The sequence below is a fragment of the Enhydra lutris genome, unplaced genomic scaffold, assembly GCF_002288905.1.
Source record: "Enhydra lutris kenyoni isolate GAN:26980312 unplaced genomic scaffold, ASM228890v2 scaffoldscaffold6, whole genome shotgun sequence".
Lineage (NCBI taxonomy): Eukaryota > Metazoa > Chordata > Mammalia > Carnivora > Mustelidae > Enhydra > Enhydra lutris.
Genome location: NW_019154090.1, coordinates 25,880,123 through 25,896,858, shown reverse-complemented (window position 1 = coordinate 25,896,858; position 16,736 = coordinate 25,880,123). Strand labels below are relative to the sequence as shown.

The following is a 16,736-nucleotide window of genomic DNA, read 5'->3' as shown; positions in this document are numbered from 1 at the left end:
GGAGGCTGGAGCTGTGACCTCTGACCCCGTGGTTATGCGGAGCCGCCGCATTCCTTAGCGATCGCGGGGCTGCCGCCGCTGCCGCTGCCGCCGCCGTGGGCGACTGACGCAGCGCGGGCGCGTGGAGCCGCCGCTACCCCTCCCCCACCGCCGCCCTCGCGCCGGGTCTCGCGCCAGCCGGTCCCCGGGCGCCCGCCCCCTCTCCCCGGCCGCACCCGAGTCCTCGCGCGTCGCCGCTGCCGCCGCCACGCGCCCCCCGCCGCCGCCGCCACCACCGCTGCCCCAGCCCCGCGCCGCTGCCACCCGCCCCGCCCGGAGGGCCCGCGTGGAGCCGCCGCCGCCGCCGGGGAGGAGGAGGATGAAGGACAAACAGAAGAGGAAGAAGGAGCGCACGTGGGCCGAGGCCGCGCGCCTGGTGAGGCGGGCCGCCGAGGGGGCTCAGTGGGGGACGTGGGGGGGTGGGCTAGCAGAGCCCCCTCCGCGGGTAGGGGGAGGGGCGAGGCCCTGCCCACTGCAGGAGGGGGCGGGGCCACCATTTCTCTAGGAACGGGGCAGCTTCCCCCACCCCCCAGGCGTTGGGTGGGGGAGAGGTCCCCCGCCGGTCGGATGTGGCGCCTTTTTCTGCAGCTCCCCCACCCCCTAAATTCCTGCGGAGGGGCGAGCTGGCAGGCCGGCTCCTCCCCCTCTGGGCGGCGGGGCCCCAGCCTCCCCTCCCCCACTATTTGGCAGCGTCTGGGGGTCTGGAGAAGCTTCGTTTATGCACTCGGGGGAGTTAGGTTTCCGGGAAGGGTCGGAAGCTCCTCCCTCGCTTCCTGGTGGGCCATGGGGTGTGTGTTTGACTCCAGGGGTCGGAAAACACCCCCGATTTTAAGGACGCGAGTGACATTTTGAGCTTTGCCAGTCTAAACCAGGTGTGTGGAGGGAAGCAAGTGCTTACTCCCAGGTGGAACCCTGAGCAGTGGTTCTCAAACTTTAGTGTTTTGTTGGGGACACCTGGGAGGTTCTTAAGAATGCTAGTCCTAAAGTCCTAGTTAAGATGTTCTGAGTCTGAAATTCATACTTGAGTAGGGAGCCTCAGTGTCTTCATTTTAACCAGCTTGCCATGTTGAGTGTAATGCAGGTGGCCCGGGACTACACTTTGAGAAACGCTGACTAGAGCGTTTTACTTCATAAGCTATACTGGAGATAGGCACTCTGCAGAGAACTGACTCTACTTTGCAAAGGATGTATGTGTGTGTCCTCCTCTCCTTAGTGTCCTGGTGCGTGTTTTACATGAAGTGTTGGACAAAGACCAAGTATCTGTGAAGATTCTGCTCACTGAGGACTTAGCAAAGGAGGGAGTAATTTGAGTGTTGAAGCTGCCTTAGGAGGAGGGTTGTGTGTTTTGCTTTCATAGCGTCAGAGGACTTGTAAGCGAAATACCTTCCTTTTGGATTTGCACCCACAAAGCTAAGACACTGGGAGACATGTTCTCATAAAATCTTGGCAGATGACAATAGTAACTTCTCCCAGAGATGTCAGTTTCTCAAGAGCTATGTACAGAGTTGGGTTATAGTGCGGATAGCGTACTTGTCTCTTGACACCTTGTAGTTTATATGTAATTGCTGTAATTCACTTTTAATGATGAATGAAGCTTTACTTTCTGATCTTTTACTTTATTGGGAAGTGAGGTTCCTTCCTCACAAGTGTTGCGCAAAGAGATGACTGTTGTGTTGGGGGTCTTTACAGCTCCATGGTACACCTTTTCTTTCTTGGAGCATGTAGAATTCAGTTATTGACTTACAAGAACTGTCTGGTTTACTAGAGAGTGTTCCCTGGTGTTCCTGATTGTCTTCCCCAGGCATTTGTTGCCCGATGAACAGAAATAGCAAGTGTGTGCTCAAGTTTCATGCTTCAGTTCACTTGTTTTAGTTTGGCATATGAAATTTGAAGATTTTGAAGTTCTAAATATTTTTTGACTCAATCAAAATTGGAAGCTTTGGCTAACTTTGAGATGTCTTGGAAATTTTAGGATTTTTCCAGTGTTGCCACACCTGGAAACAAATTTAGGCCTGAAGGAGAGGAGGGGAGAGCCAAAGAATGTGCTTGCTTTCCTTCTCCTCAAGCTGAGTCTTGGGTGTTCATTGAAATTCTCTAAACTCCTGGTATGCAGGTGTTTATGACTCTGGGCACCAAAAGGAAATTTACTTGCTAGAGTTTTACTTGTTAGAGGTAGGTGAAAGTGCCTTTAAATCCCGTGTTATTTATGTTCTAACAGAATTCTAAAGTTTATTTGTCTCAAAGCTCTGTTGGCTCTTACAAGTTGAAAGACTTTGGGAATTCAGTGTCCACTGTTCTATTCAGCCTCTTTAGCTTCTTGAACTTACTGTGATCTGAACTCCAGTATCTAGGTTGTTAGTTTTGTTTTGTCACTGGCTGAACTTCATGCCAGATTATCTGAGTAAGTTATTTCTCTCTTTGTTTTATGGCTCTTCATTAAAAAATAATAGGAACAGGAATGACTTTGTAGACAACTTGTGGAAACGTGGCTTGTAATTGTGCATATCTTTTATTGTTTTTTATTAGAATTTTCTGTCCCTTTGGACAAGACCATGTTTTGGGTGAGAGGCAACTTTTTAGAGTCCTTTCCCCGTTTAGAGAAAACTGCTGCAACACCCAAGCGCTGGGGAGCTTGAGAGAGCTTACGCTGGACAGAGCAGCTGGACTAGAGAAAGCAGGAAGGGGAGGGCGGGCGATTAAATCTACTCTTCAGACAGGTGAATTTGGAGTGCTTGCCCTGGCAATCAGATGCACTTGCTTTGGGGTGGTTTCATATTGTTCCTGACCTTGCTTAGATTGGTGGCTAGAGTGATACTGGGAATTCTAAAAAACTATTTTGGTAGGAAAGAAGAGACTTCTGGAGAATTTCAGTCATGTAGTATATCCCAGGAGATTGGCTTTTGCAGATGTTAATTATGTTGTCGAGGAGTAGATACTCTTCTTTCAAACATTTTGTAGTATTGTCTTTCCTAGATATAAGAGGTAGACTTTAGAGGGTTGGATGGTATAAATCCTACTCCTTGTTAGGAACGATTTGTTTGGGAGAAATTGCCAAGGGGATTTCCCGTTAAATTGAATGTCCTTAAATGGATTCTCCCTGGCTTTGAGAAATTCTTCATTGTCCGCTTTATCTTTCACTTTGATTGAGGACTGACCATTCTTACATCAAACATTTTTTTTTCTCTTTGAAGTAGGAGAAGAGATACTTTTTTTTTTTAAAGTGTGCTAGAAAGACAAGGACTAGAAATAGAACACTGCTGAATTGTTCTTACACTAAAGCCTGGAGGCATATACAATTATAATAAAAGTGAATACTTTGTATCTTTTGATGTAACTTCCTTTTAGAGAAGTTAGATTCTCAGGCTCTAGATTCTCTTAGATTCTCAGGCTCTTCCCGACTGCTGTTTAAATAATTTAAATAAATTGGTAATTGGTAACTAATTTTAAATAATTGGTAACTAATTTTTCAGAGTCATGCTGCCTAAAAAAATTACCGTACAAAAATTCGCTAGCTCAGCTCTCATTTAGAGAGAAGTGTTGTCTGTGGCAGTGAATATTAGTAGCTTCTAACGGTTTGTTGTGGGTTTGTTCAAGTCAACACTGTTTAACTTGGCACTCAGGTTCTTAGAATACAAAGATGGATAAGGTTTGCTCTTGAGGAACTTATGGTCTTCTGGGAATGAAGGTCTAGACCCATGAATAGAATTTTACTACATGCATGATAAGTGCCATCATAGATGTATGTATGAGAAACAGACATCCTGGTTCAGGCTTATTGTCCAGGCATCATTATGACTGGTTCTTCCTTGCACTCACAAGTGTCCTACTTCGGAAGGTAAATTACATGTGTTGTGGACTACGAGGACACTGAAAAGAGACATTTAACTCTGCCTGAGAGAGGACAGAGAAGGCTTCCTGGAGGAAGGTGCCTTTCAAACTGAATCTTGAAGGGTGAGTAGAAGTTAGGCCCCTCACGGAGGATGTTAGGAGCTGGCGAGAAGGAGCCGGTGGTGTGTGTGTGTTTGTGTGTGCATGCTTGTGTACAGGCAGGGTGGAGAGTGTGGGAATTGGGTAGAAGAACTACTCATAGTTACTGGAATGTGAAGTTGTGGGTTATCAGTTTGGCATTCAGGTAGAGAGACAGGCAGAGACCAGATTCCAAGGGCCTTGTATGCCAGGCCCGTGAGCACATATTTATTCTGGGCGCCAGAGGCTCGCGCTTCCATGGCCGGTAATTCGTAAAACAACTCTTACGAGAAGACAGCCATATCCTTCCATCATAAGTCAGGCCACTGACGCTCAGGTTGGGTAGGTAACTCGGCCAACTTCGGAGGGCTAGCATTTAAATCCAGGTCTGTCTGGTTCTAAAGCCTGTGCTTTTCCAGTGAGCTGGTGAGTTCTTCTTCGGAAGCTTTGGCCTTTGCTGTATGTGATTAGATTGCTGTTGAAGAATTTTAAAGTGGGGAAAGTGACGAGGGCAGATTTATTTTGTTGGGTTGACCTCAGGCTATAGCAGGTAAGTTCTGCAAGAGCAGGGATTTGGTCTTGTTTACCGTTGAATTCTAGAATTGTTCCTGGCACGGGGAAGTATTTCATGTATTTGCGGAGTGAAGGATGGTGGTGGAGAAAGGATCAATTTGAAGAAAGCAGGGCTGGTTGCAGGGATATTAGCCAAGGGGCTGTGTGTGGGTGAGGGAAGGAACTGGGGGACAGGTGAGAGAGTGAGGGGTGCTGCCTAGGTTTCTGCATTAGGTGCTGGAGGAAGAGGGGCAAAGTATTGGAGTTGCTGGTTAGAAGAATTACAACAGATGATGGGGGGGGGATGTGGGTCCAGAAGTGAATATTTGAGTCAGAAGCTGGGGAGGCTAGAGGTGGATATTTGGGAGTTAGCAGACTATAGGTAGTAGTTGAAGCTATAGTTGAAGTTGAGAGGTGATAATACTACTTGAAGAGAATGTAGAATTGAGAGAGGCTAACAATGGGACCATGGTAAATAGGGGCTTGATTTCAGCACCTGCTTCTCCAAAGCTTGACTTCCTTTAGTGCTGAGGGCTCGTGTTCTTCCGCCAGGAAACCCTTTAGCAGCAGTCCTTGTCAGACTTGCTTCACATTTTCTTTGTGACAAAGCAGCGCTTCAGTTAGTTGTTACAGTTAAGGGACTGCAAGATGTTGTGTGGAGTAGCCTCAGCAGCTGATGTAGAGACAGTGCAGAGATACTGACAGCTTTCCTCCTCCCTGAGAAGGATAGCATTTCTAAAACATCTCCGCTCCGTCCCGTGAGAGAGCTGCAGTTGCTCGCTGGGAAGCTGCTGCCATGACTTTGTTGGAGACGATGCTAACACAAGTGGGACGTTCTGTTTCTCGTTGCTTTGCATGCACCAGTCATACAGAATCAGAGCCTCATGTTGCCAAATGGAAAAATGTACTGTGACAGTTAACACCAAAATTTCACAACACAGTGGCGAAACCATCACTTAAAAATATGGGTACTAATCAGACTTCTAAGTCGGAGTGCATTTCTGTCTTGTCATTATTTTGTAGCTCTGTGTATTCTGTGCTTTAGTCATGTGAACAATATGAAGTTAAGCAGTAACCAGTGTTGCTAAGGCCCAACCACCATATCATAGCACGTGTGCTAAGAGGATGGGTGTTTTTAGAATTAAGAGTTAGAGTATTTACGCTAATTTCAGTCACTTTTAGCAGCATCTTAGATAGATACGTAATTTGGTTTCTGAAGCAGTGTTAACTCTGGAAAAACGAAATTGACAGCCGTGGTGCCTCACAGCAGAACTAGCTCAGGATATGGACTGATGGGTATAAATGGAAATTGTGCACTAAAATCGGAACATTTATATTTCTTCAGGTACTAGAAAACTACTCGGATGCCCCAATGACACCAAAACAGATTCTGCAGGTCATAGAGGCAGAAGGACTAAAGGAAATGAGGTTTGTATTGTTCTCATTGTTCAAAAGGGTTTCATAGGGCATAGGCCTATCTGTAGATGCTTAGTGACATGATTAAGTGTGTAATATGCCTTCTCTCTCTATGTCTCTTCGTCTCTCCACCCCCCCGCACTCCCCCGCCCGTCCCGAGTTTGGTGTGGTACAGAACTCTTCTCCCAGGTTGTGTGTCCTCTGAGTGGCAGGTGGGAGTGGGTGAACATCCATTTGTTTTCATTAGAGATGCAGTGGCTTGCCCTATTCTTGCTCTGCCTTAAATCTTGACATGGAGTGTGTTCTCTGTGTACAGAATCCACGCGTTTTCTTTTGTACTCTCTTGCGCATTTTAGGAGAGAAGGGACAGACTCTGATAGACTCTGTCTTGTTTAAAACTTCCCTTCTTTCTATATCCCTGAAGTTCTTTGTTTTAGGATCAAGAGAAGGGTGGTTTCATCACCATAACACCACTGGCTTTTTTTCCTCCCTGCTGATTCTAGCCGTTCATCATAGGAATATACTAAAGTTTAATGTGACCTTGATTTTATTCTCCTATGATGTAGTTTTCCTAGAGAAGCAACAAGTTAGTGACAAAAGGAATTGCAGGCATGAAAATCAGTGGTTGTGTTTGATTCTTCTCTCTTCACTCTCATCCCAGCTTCCCTCTTCTTTAATGTAAATGAAAGAGGAGAGCACAACGCAGTCTCCTTCTTGGGACTCAGAACAAATAGCACATGCTTTTGCTGGTTAAGCTTTAGCTGCTTGAAATTGGCCTTTTAGGGTCAAAAGATCCTCACTTTCCAGTTATCAGTTCAAACAGTCTTAAGCTGACGGTTCGTGGGGAGGGAAGATCAGGATTGTGTAGATCACACTCATTTAAATAGTTTAAATAAATTGCACTGTGTAGTGTTATAATTGTGCTTTATTTTTGTTTTTATGGGCTATTTCCCATCATGCTGCTGTCTGCACTGCTGTTGGACCACTATACCTATAGAAGGTAAATTAGTCCCTTTGGGACAGATGAAATTGAGAATTTTAACTTGTTTCTGCTTCTTGCTCTTATAGGAATTAATGAAGCAGTCATGATGGCTCATGATGAGTGAGCGAGCAGTTCTGTAATTTGTAGACAGAGGTATAGTGTGTAGGAGTCACACTGTTCTGCTGAAGGACTCTGCCAGCATGCTGTCCCCCCTTGTAGCAGAGATGTTAGCACACCCACTTGATACTCCAGATTCTGCACAAAGATTCTGTAGAGATTGGTTCTTGGTGAAAATTTTTTTTAGCATCCAGTGTGTTCCAAAGCAGAATAAGTAATAGGTTTTTTTTTTTTTTAATGGCTTTTTTAGACTCAGAATTTATTTTTAACACTGCATAAATTAAGGCTTCTGGTTCTGAAAGATCTTAAGAGGCTTTACTTAAGATATTTGTGTATTTTTAACGTACTGGGGAGAGGGACGAGAAGGTGCACAGGTGAATCCTAGCACTAACATGCTAGTGCCAATCTCCATTAATATTAATAATGGACGTTTGTCTGTGTTTTGGACAGCTGTTCTATTTTAAGTTTCAGTAGATGGCCTTTAATTCACTGAGTTACTGTTTTGCAACCAACTGCTGCAGCAGGGAGTGTGAACTATCCTGATGAGCCATCTTTTTTTCATTATTGGGTACCAGATCCACTTGACTGAATTTTTTTTTTTTTTTAAGTTGAAATTTAAGTGATTGCTCCTGGCTAGATGTAGAATAAAACCCATTCTCTTCCTTTCCCAACAGAGAAAAAGCAAATGAAATATTCTTTTTTGTGTGCTTATTAGCAAATATTTAACTGGGGATGAAAAGGTGTGCTTGTTTTCTTGGGACAGCACCACTGATTCTGTGGTCTTTGTGTTGATAATGTTTTGTGGCAGTTTCTGAGCATTATATATATAGGTCAAAATACAGAGGCTAGGAAACACAGTTTTGTTTTTTAATTAATATTAAAATTTAATTTTTAAAATTTTAATAAAAATATTGTGTAATATGTATTTTTAAAACTCCCTGAATTTGAACATTGAATTTGAACTTTTTCTAAATCTCTTTGAGAACTTGGTTGATATTGTCACAAGGCACTAAGGAAGTGCCGGGTGTGGAACAAGGGAATCACATACCATGTCCTACCTGGGTGTGATTGATGGGGATTTCATTCATTGCCCTATATTACTTTCAAAGTGGACTTGTCATCATGGGCTCTTTTCTGCTGTATTTCTTGCTCTGCTGCTTCTTGATTTAAGAATGAGTTGGAGGGCTGGGGCACCTGGGTGGCTCAGTGGGTTAAAGCCTCTGCCTTCGGCTCAGGTCATGGTCCTAGTGTCCTGGGATCGAGCCCCGCATCGGGCTCTGTGCTCTGCAGGGAGCTTGCTTCCACCTCTCTCTATCTGTCTGCTTCTCTGCCTACTTGTGATCTCTGTCTGTCAAATAAATAAATAAAATCTTTGGAGAAAAAAAAAAAAAAAAAGAATGAGTTGGAGGGTATTGGATCTTTGAGTAAGCAGGCATATAGATTTCTGTAACGCTCATCTATCCTTGTATGTTTTTACAGCGGGACATCCCCTCTTGCGTGTCTCAATGCCATGCTACATTCCAATTCAAGAGGAGGAGAGGGGCTGTTTTATAAACTGCCAGGCCGAATCAGCCTGTTCACACTCAAGGTAAGTAATATCAACTCTGTTCTTAAACTTTTAGTGTGAGAGTTACCTGGTATAGGTCTGGGATGAGACCTCTGAATTTGCATTTCTTTCTTTCTTTTTTTTTTTTTTTTAAAGATTTATTTATTTATTTATTTGACAGAGATCACAAGTAGGCAGAGAGGCAGGCAGAGAGAGGAGGAAGCAGGCTCCCTGCTGAGCAGAGAGCCCGATGCGGGGCTCGATGCGGGCTCGATCATGACCCGAGCTGGAGGCAGAGGCTTTAACCCACTGAGCCACCCAGGCGCCCCTGAATTTGCATTTCTAATAAGCAGGCCAATGATGATGATGATGTTGGTCCTAAACAGTACTTTGAGATACTCTAGGGTGAACAGGGTATTAGGAGTTCTTTAGTCATATCAGCTATTTTGTATTTTCAGAAAGTCATATCAGCTATTCATCTTTTCTTTGTTTATATCTTTGCAGATTGTAGGCAGTAGTGGGATAAGGATGTGTGGGGGTAACTGCAAATGTGCTTTAATTAGGATTTTGTTTGTAATAGTACCGTGAAAGATAAATTACTGGGCAGCTAAAATAAGACCTACTCTATGGAATATAACTGACATCTGAACATCCTTGTGGAAATTCAAAAACTCATTCGCTTTTTCTAAGTGGACTAATTACAGAGGGAAGAGAACTTAAATCAGAGGTCACAGTAAAGCTTAAATAGAGCTGAAATGAATAGACTATTTTTTTACTATTTGTGATATAAATGGTTATCATTTAAACCAGGGGTTGGCAAACTTTCTGTAAAAGGCCAGTAATAAATATTTTAGGTTTTGTGGACCCTGCTGTCTCTATTATAATTATTTATCTCTGCCATTGTAGCAGGAAGGCAGGCATAGACAAATCATAAATGAGTGTGCAAGGTTGTGTTCCAATAAAACTTTATTTCCAAAGACAGTGAGAGGGCCAGATTTGGTTTGGGACTGTGGTTTGCTGACCTGATGTAGACAGGATGATGATGAGGAAACTGAAAATTTGATGCTGACCCTTCTATTCATCCATAATGTGGTTATAAATTTCAGTAGTCTGTACACAACTTTTCCCTTTTATTTTCTTGATAGACTTATTTTCTTTAATTCAAAATTAAGCACTTGAGCAAATACCACAATGTCCATAACCTGTAGTCATAAAACTTGATGTTATGTATACTTCAAATGTATCTTATATTCAGATGTCTTTGCTATTTTCTATATTGTATCTATTTCTAGTATTTTGGACTTCTTTTGTTAAGAGGCTGCATAATGTAGTGTCAGGAACCAAACCTTGGGGAGAAATAGAGCCCCGAGTTCCAAACCTACCTTTATAACGTGGGACAGGTTTAAGCTTTCTTTGTGGTGGTATATGCATTTCTAACACAGAGTCAGTCCTTAATAAATGGTAGCCTTTTTGGTATTCCTTTAGGTTCTTTATTGTCAATTGCTTGCTAATGACATTTTCCCATTGCATTTACACATTGTTGTATATAACATAATGGTACATAGTTAAATATGATTATAATTGTTTATATTATGTATATTACAAATAGGCATGTTGACGACCTATTTCTATTTTAAGGGGGAGGAGAAATACATTTTTCTGTGAACACATTGAGAGTAGGAACTGAGTTTCATTTGTCTTTATGACTTTGCCGCAATTTGCTTTATACCTCTCTTCCATACTTTAGAATGAATGTTTTAAGAACAAGTACATTATTCTGCATAACCATAATTTATTTTCATATTCAAGAAAATTAACATTGATACAGTAGTATATAATAAATAGTCCACGGTCAAATTGTCTCTGGTTCCACAAATAATCTTTATAGCTTATTTTTTCAGTCCAGCATCCAATCAAGAATCATGTATTTCAAAAATAAAATAAGATAAAAACAGAGAAGGGGGCAAATCCTAAGAGAGTCTGAACTCTAGGAAACAAACGGAGGGTTCCTGGAGGGGAGGTGGGTTGGGGAATGGGGTAACTGGGTGATGGACAATAAGGAGGGCGCTTGTTGTAATGAGCACTGGGTGTTATATGCAACTGGTGAATCACTAAACTCTACCTCTGAAACTAATACGCTATATGTTAATTAATTGAATTTAAATAAAAAATAAAAAGAAAGAATGCTGCATTTCATTTGGTTGTCATGTCTCTTTAATCTTTGTTAATGTACAATAGTTCCCATGCCTTGTTTTGTCTTTTATGGCATTGATATTTTTGAATAGTTCAGGGCAGTTGTTTTGTGGGATTAAATACATTTTTAAAGGACTAATAAAAGTGTAGAAATCTTAGTTATTTCCAGACTTTTTTTTTTTTTTTAAAGATTTTATTTATTTGACAGACAGAGATCACAAGTAGGCAGAGAGACAGGCAGAGAGAGAGGAGGAAGCCGGCTCCCTGCTGAGCAGAGAGCCCGATGCGGGGCTCGATCCCAGGACCCTGGGATCATGACCTGAGCCAAAGGCAGAGGCTTTAACCCACTGAGCCACCCAGGTGCCCCTCCAGACTTCTTTCTATTTGCACTGCTAGATCATGTCCACTCCTCCAGGCTGTAGCATAGAGCCACTCAGCAATGAAGGATGGAACTGATGCGATGTATGGTATAGTGGTAGTTTGGTCTGGGTCTTGCCTGTAATAAGGGCCAGAAAGGCACAAGTTATTTAATTTAATTTCTCTGGAAAATGCACCTCTGAAATCCTGTGGCATTTTCTTTGCCTACCTTATCTCTCATGTGTTAAGAAAAAGCATGTGCAGAATGCCTTGTAGTTTTTCTGCCCCCTGCTTGGAAATCTCTTCTAGTGGACCATCAAGGTCAGAATTCTGTTGATCCATGTGATTTTGCTACTTAGTTGACAACAGGGTTTTTTTTCAGTTCTGGATACATTTGTGTGGCTTTATTTATGATTACTAAAGGTTTACAGATAAGCTGGCGTCTTTTGGGGCATGCCACAGGGTTCCTTCTCTGATAAAAAGTTGTTTTGGGGAATGTGACGGTACATTTGACACTTTATATATAGATGCTTGCATCAGTCCCCAGAGCTAGTTCTCAAGGATGGACGGGATAGGTGAAATCTAACCATGCTTTGAATTCTTGATTTGAATTGCTTTCCTTAGGCCTTTCTTGAAGTCATCTGTCAGTGTCCATCATTGTCTGGTTAGAGGTAGGATTCATATCGTTTTTTACACTTGGGATTTCCCATTCTTACAAAGCCACTCTGAGTTTCTTTGTAGTGTTCTACATTTTTAGGACTTTGATCCTGAACTACTATGCTTTTTAGACTTAGTGGTTGTGTCACTGGTGAGTTTAGCCTGTATTGGTCTTTGCAGTGCTTACTGCCAGGTATAACTGCAGTCCTGTGAATGTCGTGCATTTTCATTATGGAATGATTCTCACATGGATATGTCACTTAATGTTACTTATGGCTCTTTCCACTTTATTGTATCTCATGTATGATATAGGGCTCAGCCTTCAATGTCTTTTAACCCAATTTAACAAGCCACATTGGATTTTTTAAAATATATAGAATATTTTTATAAAAGTGTGAAAAACCTCTTTTTGGTAGAAGAAATAGACAACTGTATTTGAAGTATCCGTACATTAAAATCCAGTTGGCAGATAAAAGAAAGGAAGAAGCAAATGGAGGAAGAGAGGGAGGTAATTATTGCAGTCCCACAATGTTATTTTTATAACTATAATTAAAATATTCACGTACAACTCCACACTTACAGCAATTTCAAAGCTATTTATGTTACTGTTAAATACTGAGAAGAACAAAGGAAATAAGCCTAGACTTAGATACAATAAAATCATGGAGTCTATCATTTGAAAGGCAGTATCAGAGAGGATTCTGATTTTTTTTTTTTAAGACTTCATTTATTTATTTGAGAGAGAGCACACAGGGAGAGGGGGAAGCTGACTCCCCCCTGAGCAGGAAGCCTGATGTGGGGCAGGATCCCAGGACCCCAGGATCACGACCTGAGCTGAAGGCAGATGCTTAACTGACTGAGCCACCTTGGTGCCCCGACATTTTGACTTTTGGTTTGTGCACAGCAAGTAGGGTGGTCTTTTTTTTTTTTTTTTTTCATGATTTTATTTATTTGTCAGAACGAGTGCACACAGGCGTGGGGAGCAGTAGGCAGGGGGAAAAGCGAGCTCCCTGATGAGCAAGGAGCCCAACATGGTACTCGATCCCAGGACCCTGGCATCATGACCTGAGCTGAAGGCAGATGCTCAACTGACTGAGCCACCCAGGTGTCCCAGGGTGGTCTTTTATTTATCTATTTTCAAAAAGATTTTATTTATTTATTTATTTATTTATTTATTTGACAGAGAGAGAGAGAGATTACAGGTAGGCAGAGGCAGGCAGAGAGAGAGGGGGAAGCACACTCCCTCCTGAGCAGAGAGCCAGATGCGGGGCTCCATCCCAGGACCCTGAGGTCATGACCTGAGCTGAAGGCAGAGGCTTTAACCCACTGAGCCACCCAGGCGCCCCTAGGGTGGTCTTTTAAAAATGCAAATCCCATCATGTCACTATCATGTGTGGCCCTTGCCTACTTCTGTAATCTGTTCTAGCACTTTCCCCTTGGTCATTCTACTAAAGCCACCCTGGTCTTCACTTTGTTTCTCAGACACCTCCACTTTGTGTCCACCATAGGGCCCTTGCACTTGCTAGTCCCTCTGCCTAGAAAGCTCTGTGGTCACTTCTTGTCGTTTGGTTCTTAATCCAAAAGTATCTTTTCAATGAACATTATCTCTACCCATCTAATTCTACAACATTAGGAGGGTTTTTGTTTGTTTCATGGCCCTATCCATATCAGAAATTACTTCGTAGTTGTTAGCCTCTTTGCACTAGTGTAGGAGTGCAGGGACTTTATTTTAACTGTATCCCCTGTGTCTGGCACACAGTAGGTACTTGGAAGTGTTGGCTGGATGAGAAGTAGTTGATTAGGTTTCATCAAAATCTTAGCTAGTCGATTCTCCTTGTAATTCACCTTTCTTTTATATCAGTTTTATTATAGAATATGCATATTTTGGGTTATTTTTTTTTTTTTTTTCTGCTCAGCAAGTCGACTTCTAAGAATCCTTTTTTTCCCCTTGCCCTCTTTAGAGCAGTTCTACATAAATCTGTGCAAGAATCTGCTGACACTAGAAGTAAATCTGTCTGTGACTGTGGCCATAATCTGGTTCCTCTTAATTGCTACAGGCAGAAACTGAGCCATTAGATACAGTTTAAACATTTTAGGTATGTTTTAGATAAAATGTTATTACTCCTTTTAGAGTTTTGAACTTTGATCATCTTGTTAGAAAATAGAATCTCTAAACGGTAGTGACATTTTAAGACAATGTCTTTGATAGTCTGTTAGCCTTAACAAATATATGATCTTTTAAAATGCTTAGAATCTTAGAATTTTAGTGTGGGAGGGGCTCTCAAATCATCCAGTTCATTTTCCTTTTGCAGTTAGATAACTGAGCTTCTAACAGGTTAAATGATGTATCTGTGATTATACATCTGTGTCACAGATGCATATAGCCAAGTTGGGACTAGAATCCAGGGCCCCCACCTTTGGAGTTTTAATTTCTTTTCATTATGCTAATTTAAAATAAAGAGTTTTCCTATAGGTTTTATGACCTTTGGTCATTTGATCTTTTTGAAGCATCTTGTGAGTTTTTTGATAATGTCTTGAAATGTCAGTTTTACTCTCTTTAGTGAAAAATCCTTATGATTGTTAAGCCAAGTAGGTTTTCATGTCCTTAGATGTGACTCTTTAGTTATGACTGGTTGAATTTCTGCACTCTGCATTAATTATATTGGCATTTCGGGTCATAGGTGTTCTTTTCTGTGTTAGAATAAGTGGTGTGTTGTGGTAGTAAGAGCATTGGACTAGGTAGGAGTCAAGGTCTGGGTTCCAGTATAGCACCTCTTGTCTTACTAAATATCTCCATTTATACTTCTTTGTCTCTAACTCTCAGAAGTTGAAATAGATTGGTCATTTAAATACTTGAGGTGTAAAATCCTTTTATGTCATGAAATGGAGCTCCAAAATACGAATAGAGGCTGTGAAACTGCTCTGGTTGAAGCAAGCTGTGAGGGACCACCTGCTCCATCTTTTGTGAAATTTTGCTGTCCCCACCCCTGCCTCAAGCAGTCGAGGATCTTTCCCAGACCCTAGAACTCTGTTGAAAACCTTCTAGAGTAAAAATGCAGTAAAAATCCTTGTGCTCCCATTCTAACATCTAGACTATGTTGTATGAAGAGTCAGCACGGGATATTTTTCTTTTTTGCTCTTTTGTGATGCATTTGGTATTTCCTGGAAGCAGACAGTTTTTTTGTGAGCTCTGTTCCACTCTGAACTGTAGGAGGTCTGCACAGAAGGCCCAGTTAGTAGAGCAGTACCATTTGCTCTGGTTAATAGTAGCAGTTTGGTTTTGATGGAGGCTTTGACCTCTCTGTTGGTAAAAGCTTCCTTATTTGTTTGAATAATTCTCAAGGGATGTCTGGATCCGCTTATGGAAAAGGGGGGTATTCTGTTGTTTGACAGGATTTCCAGCCAGCTCAGGGAGAAGAGAGAACTTGATTGTTCTTAGAGCCCTAGTCAGACTCTGGTTTCATGTCTAAGAGATGAGCTGCCTTTTGTCCTCTTCTACTTCCTGAAGTTCAAAGCCCTGTAATAATGGAAGTGTGGTAAAGGTCAGGTACCAGAGGTTTCGAAAGCACTGCCACTGGAATGATTTTGTGGTTGTTCAGGGGGGTGGGCAGGATGATAATTTCAGGGGTGCTAAAGTGATGTGTATTTTTAAAACAAAAAGGTTATACTTTTAAAGTGTGATTTTAAGGCACCAGGGTTCTAGGAATATGAAATTGTTCTAGGCTTCCTTGGGATTGTGTTTGAAAAAACACTTTTCTTTGGATCACCCAGTATGAAAACAGTATGATCTCCTCTCAGTCCTTCAGATCAGACTTTTTGGGAGAGTTATTTGAAGAGCTTGTTTAGTCTAAGAAAGTTTGCTTCTTCTAGCTTAGCTAAATCTGGAAGGAAAGCTGGAAACTGATGTTTGAGTGCTAACTGTATCCAAGACAGTCATCACACTTGTCACATTGGTCTTTCTGAAACTTAAAATGTCTCCTACTCCTGTAATAATGGGGAAGCAACCTGAGAGAGTTTAAGTAAATGGGACCAAGTCATATTTTTTTGGTTGTTTGAGAGATTTGTATTCAACACATGGAAGACAGGCTTAGGAGATTTGAAGTTTTGACTATATGAGTTGGTTCTTAAATGTTTGGGAGGCATTTTTAAATTCTGTGTGCATCACAAGGTAGGGAAGGGATGGGGAGCAAAAAGATGTCTGTCTTCTGTTCTGGGAAATGCTGTTGATTCACATGTACTAGATGGGCTTTTACATGTGTGCCTTTATGTGTCAGCTAATCCTTTCTGTTTTAGTCTCTTTGACTCTGCGTGCCAGTTTTTCTTGGGTCAGTTAACTCTGGACAGTACTCCTTTGACTTCTGACTTCTTGTACTTTTTTTGGTCTCCATTCCCATTGCAACCACCTTACTCTTAAGTTACACTCATAGGCTGGATACCAAAACAACTCTTGCCTGGGCCCCTTGCTTTCACGTTTGCCCCCTCAGCATCACGTTTGCCCACTTTGCTCCTTGGTAATTCACACAGTAGCCAGCGGGATTTTTTTTTTTTTTTTTTTAAACATGATTTGACCATGACACATTTCTGTTTAGTGTCTCTTAATGGCTTCCTATGGCATTTACCAAAAAAAATTCAAACCTTGCCCAGCCACACTGCCCATCTTTCTGTTCTTTGAATTCCTTAAGCTCTTTAGAGTTTTAGTGTCTCCCATTTGGAACTGTCTTCTCCTTTTTGCTGGTTACAGGTCTCAAGTTAAATGTCAGTACCTCAGAAACTTTATCTCTAAATTGGATTTTCGTGTTGTGCCCCAAATTTTACTTCTGGTCACTTACGAGTTAATGATTACCTAATTATTTAGGTAATTGTTTGATAGGTCTCTTCCGACTAGACCTTGGGGTAGAGAATCAGTATTAT

General features: G+C 41.9%; 1 protein-coding gene across 4 annotated transcripts in view; it reads left to right on the top strand.

The window, feature by feature from the left end:
• The first annotated feature begins 339 nt into the window (after positions 1-339).
• Positions 340-16,736, top strand: part of LOC111141404 (additional sex combs like 1, transcriptional regulator) — an 80,285-nt gene continuing 63,888 nt past the window's right edge. For 2 of the 4 annotated variants that reach the window (XM_022493928.1, XM_022493926.1), the window contains exons 1-4: positions 340-415; positions 5,903-5,985; positions 6,971-6,973; positions 8,552-8,660. In XM_022493928.1, coding sequence (XP_022349636.1) covers positions 359-415; positions 5,903-5,985; positions 6,971-6,973; positions 8,552-8,660 — 252 coding nt within the window. In that variant the 5' untranslated portion in view covers positions 340-358. The remainder of the gene's footprint in view (positions 416-5,902; positions 5,986-6,970; positions 6,974-8,551; positions 8,661-16,736) is intronic. The other 2 variants (XM_022493929.1, XM_022493927.1) reach the window with 1 other exon arrangement.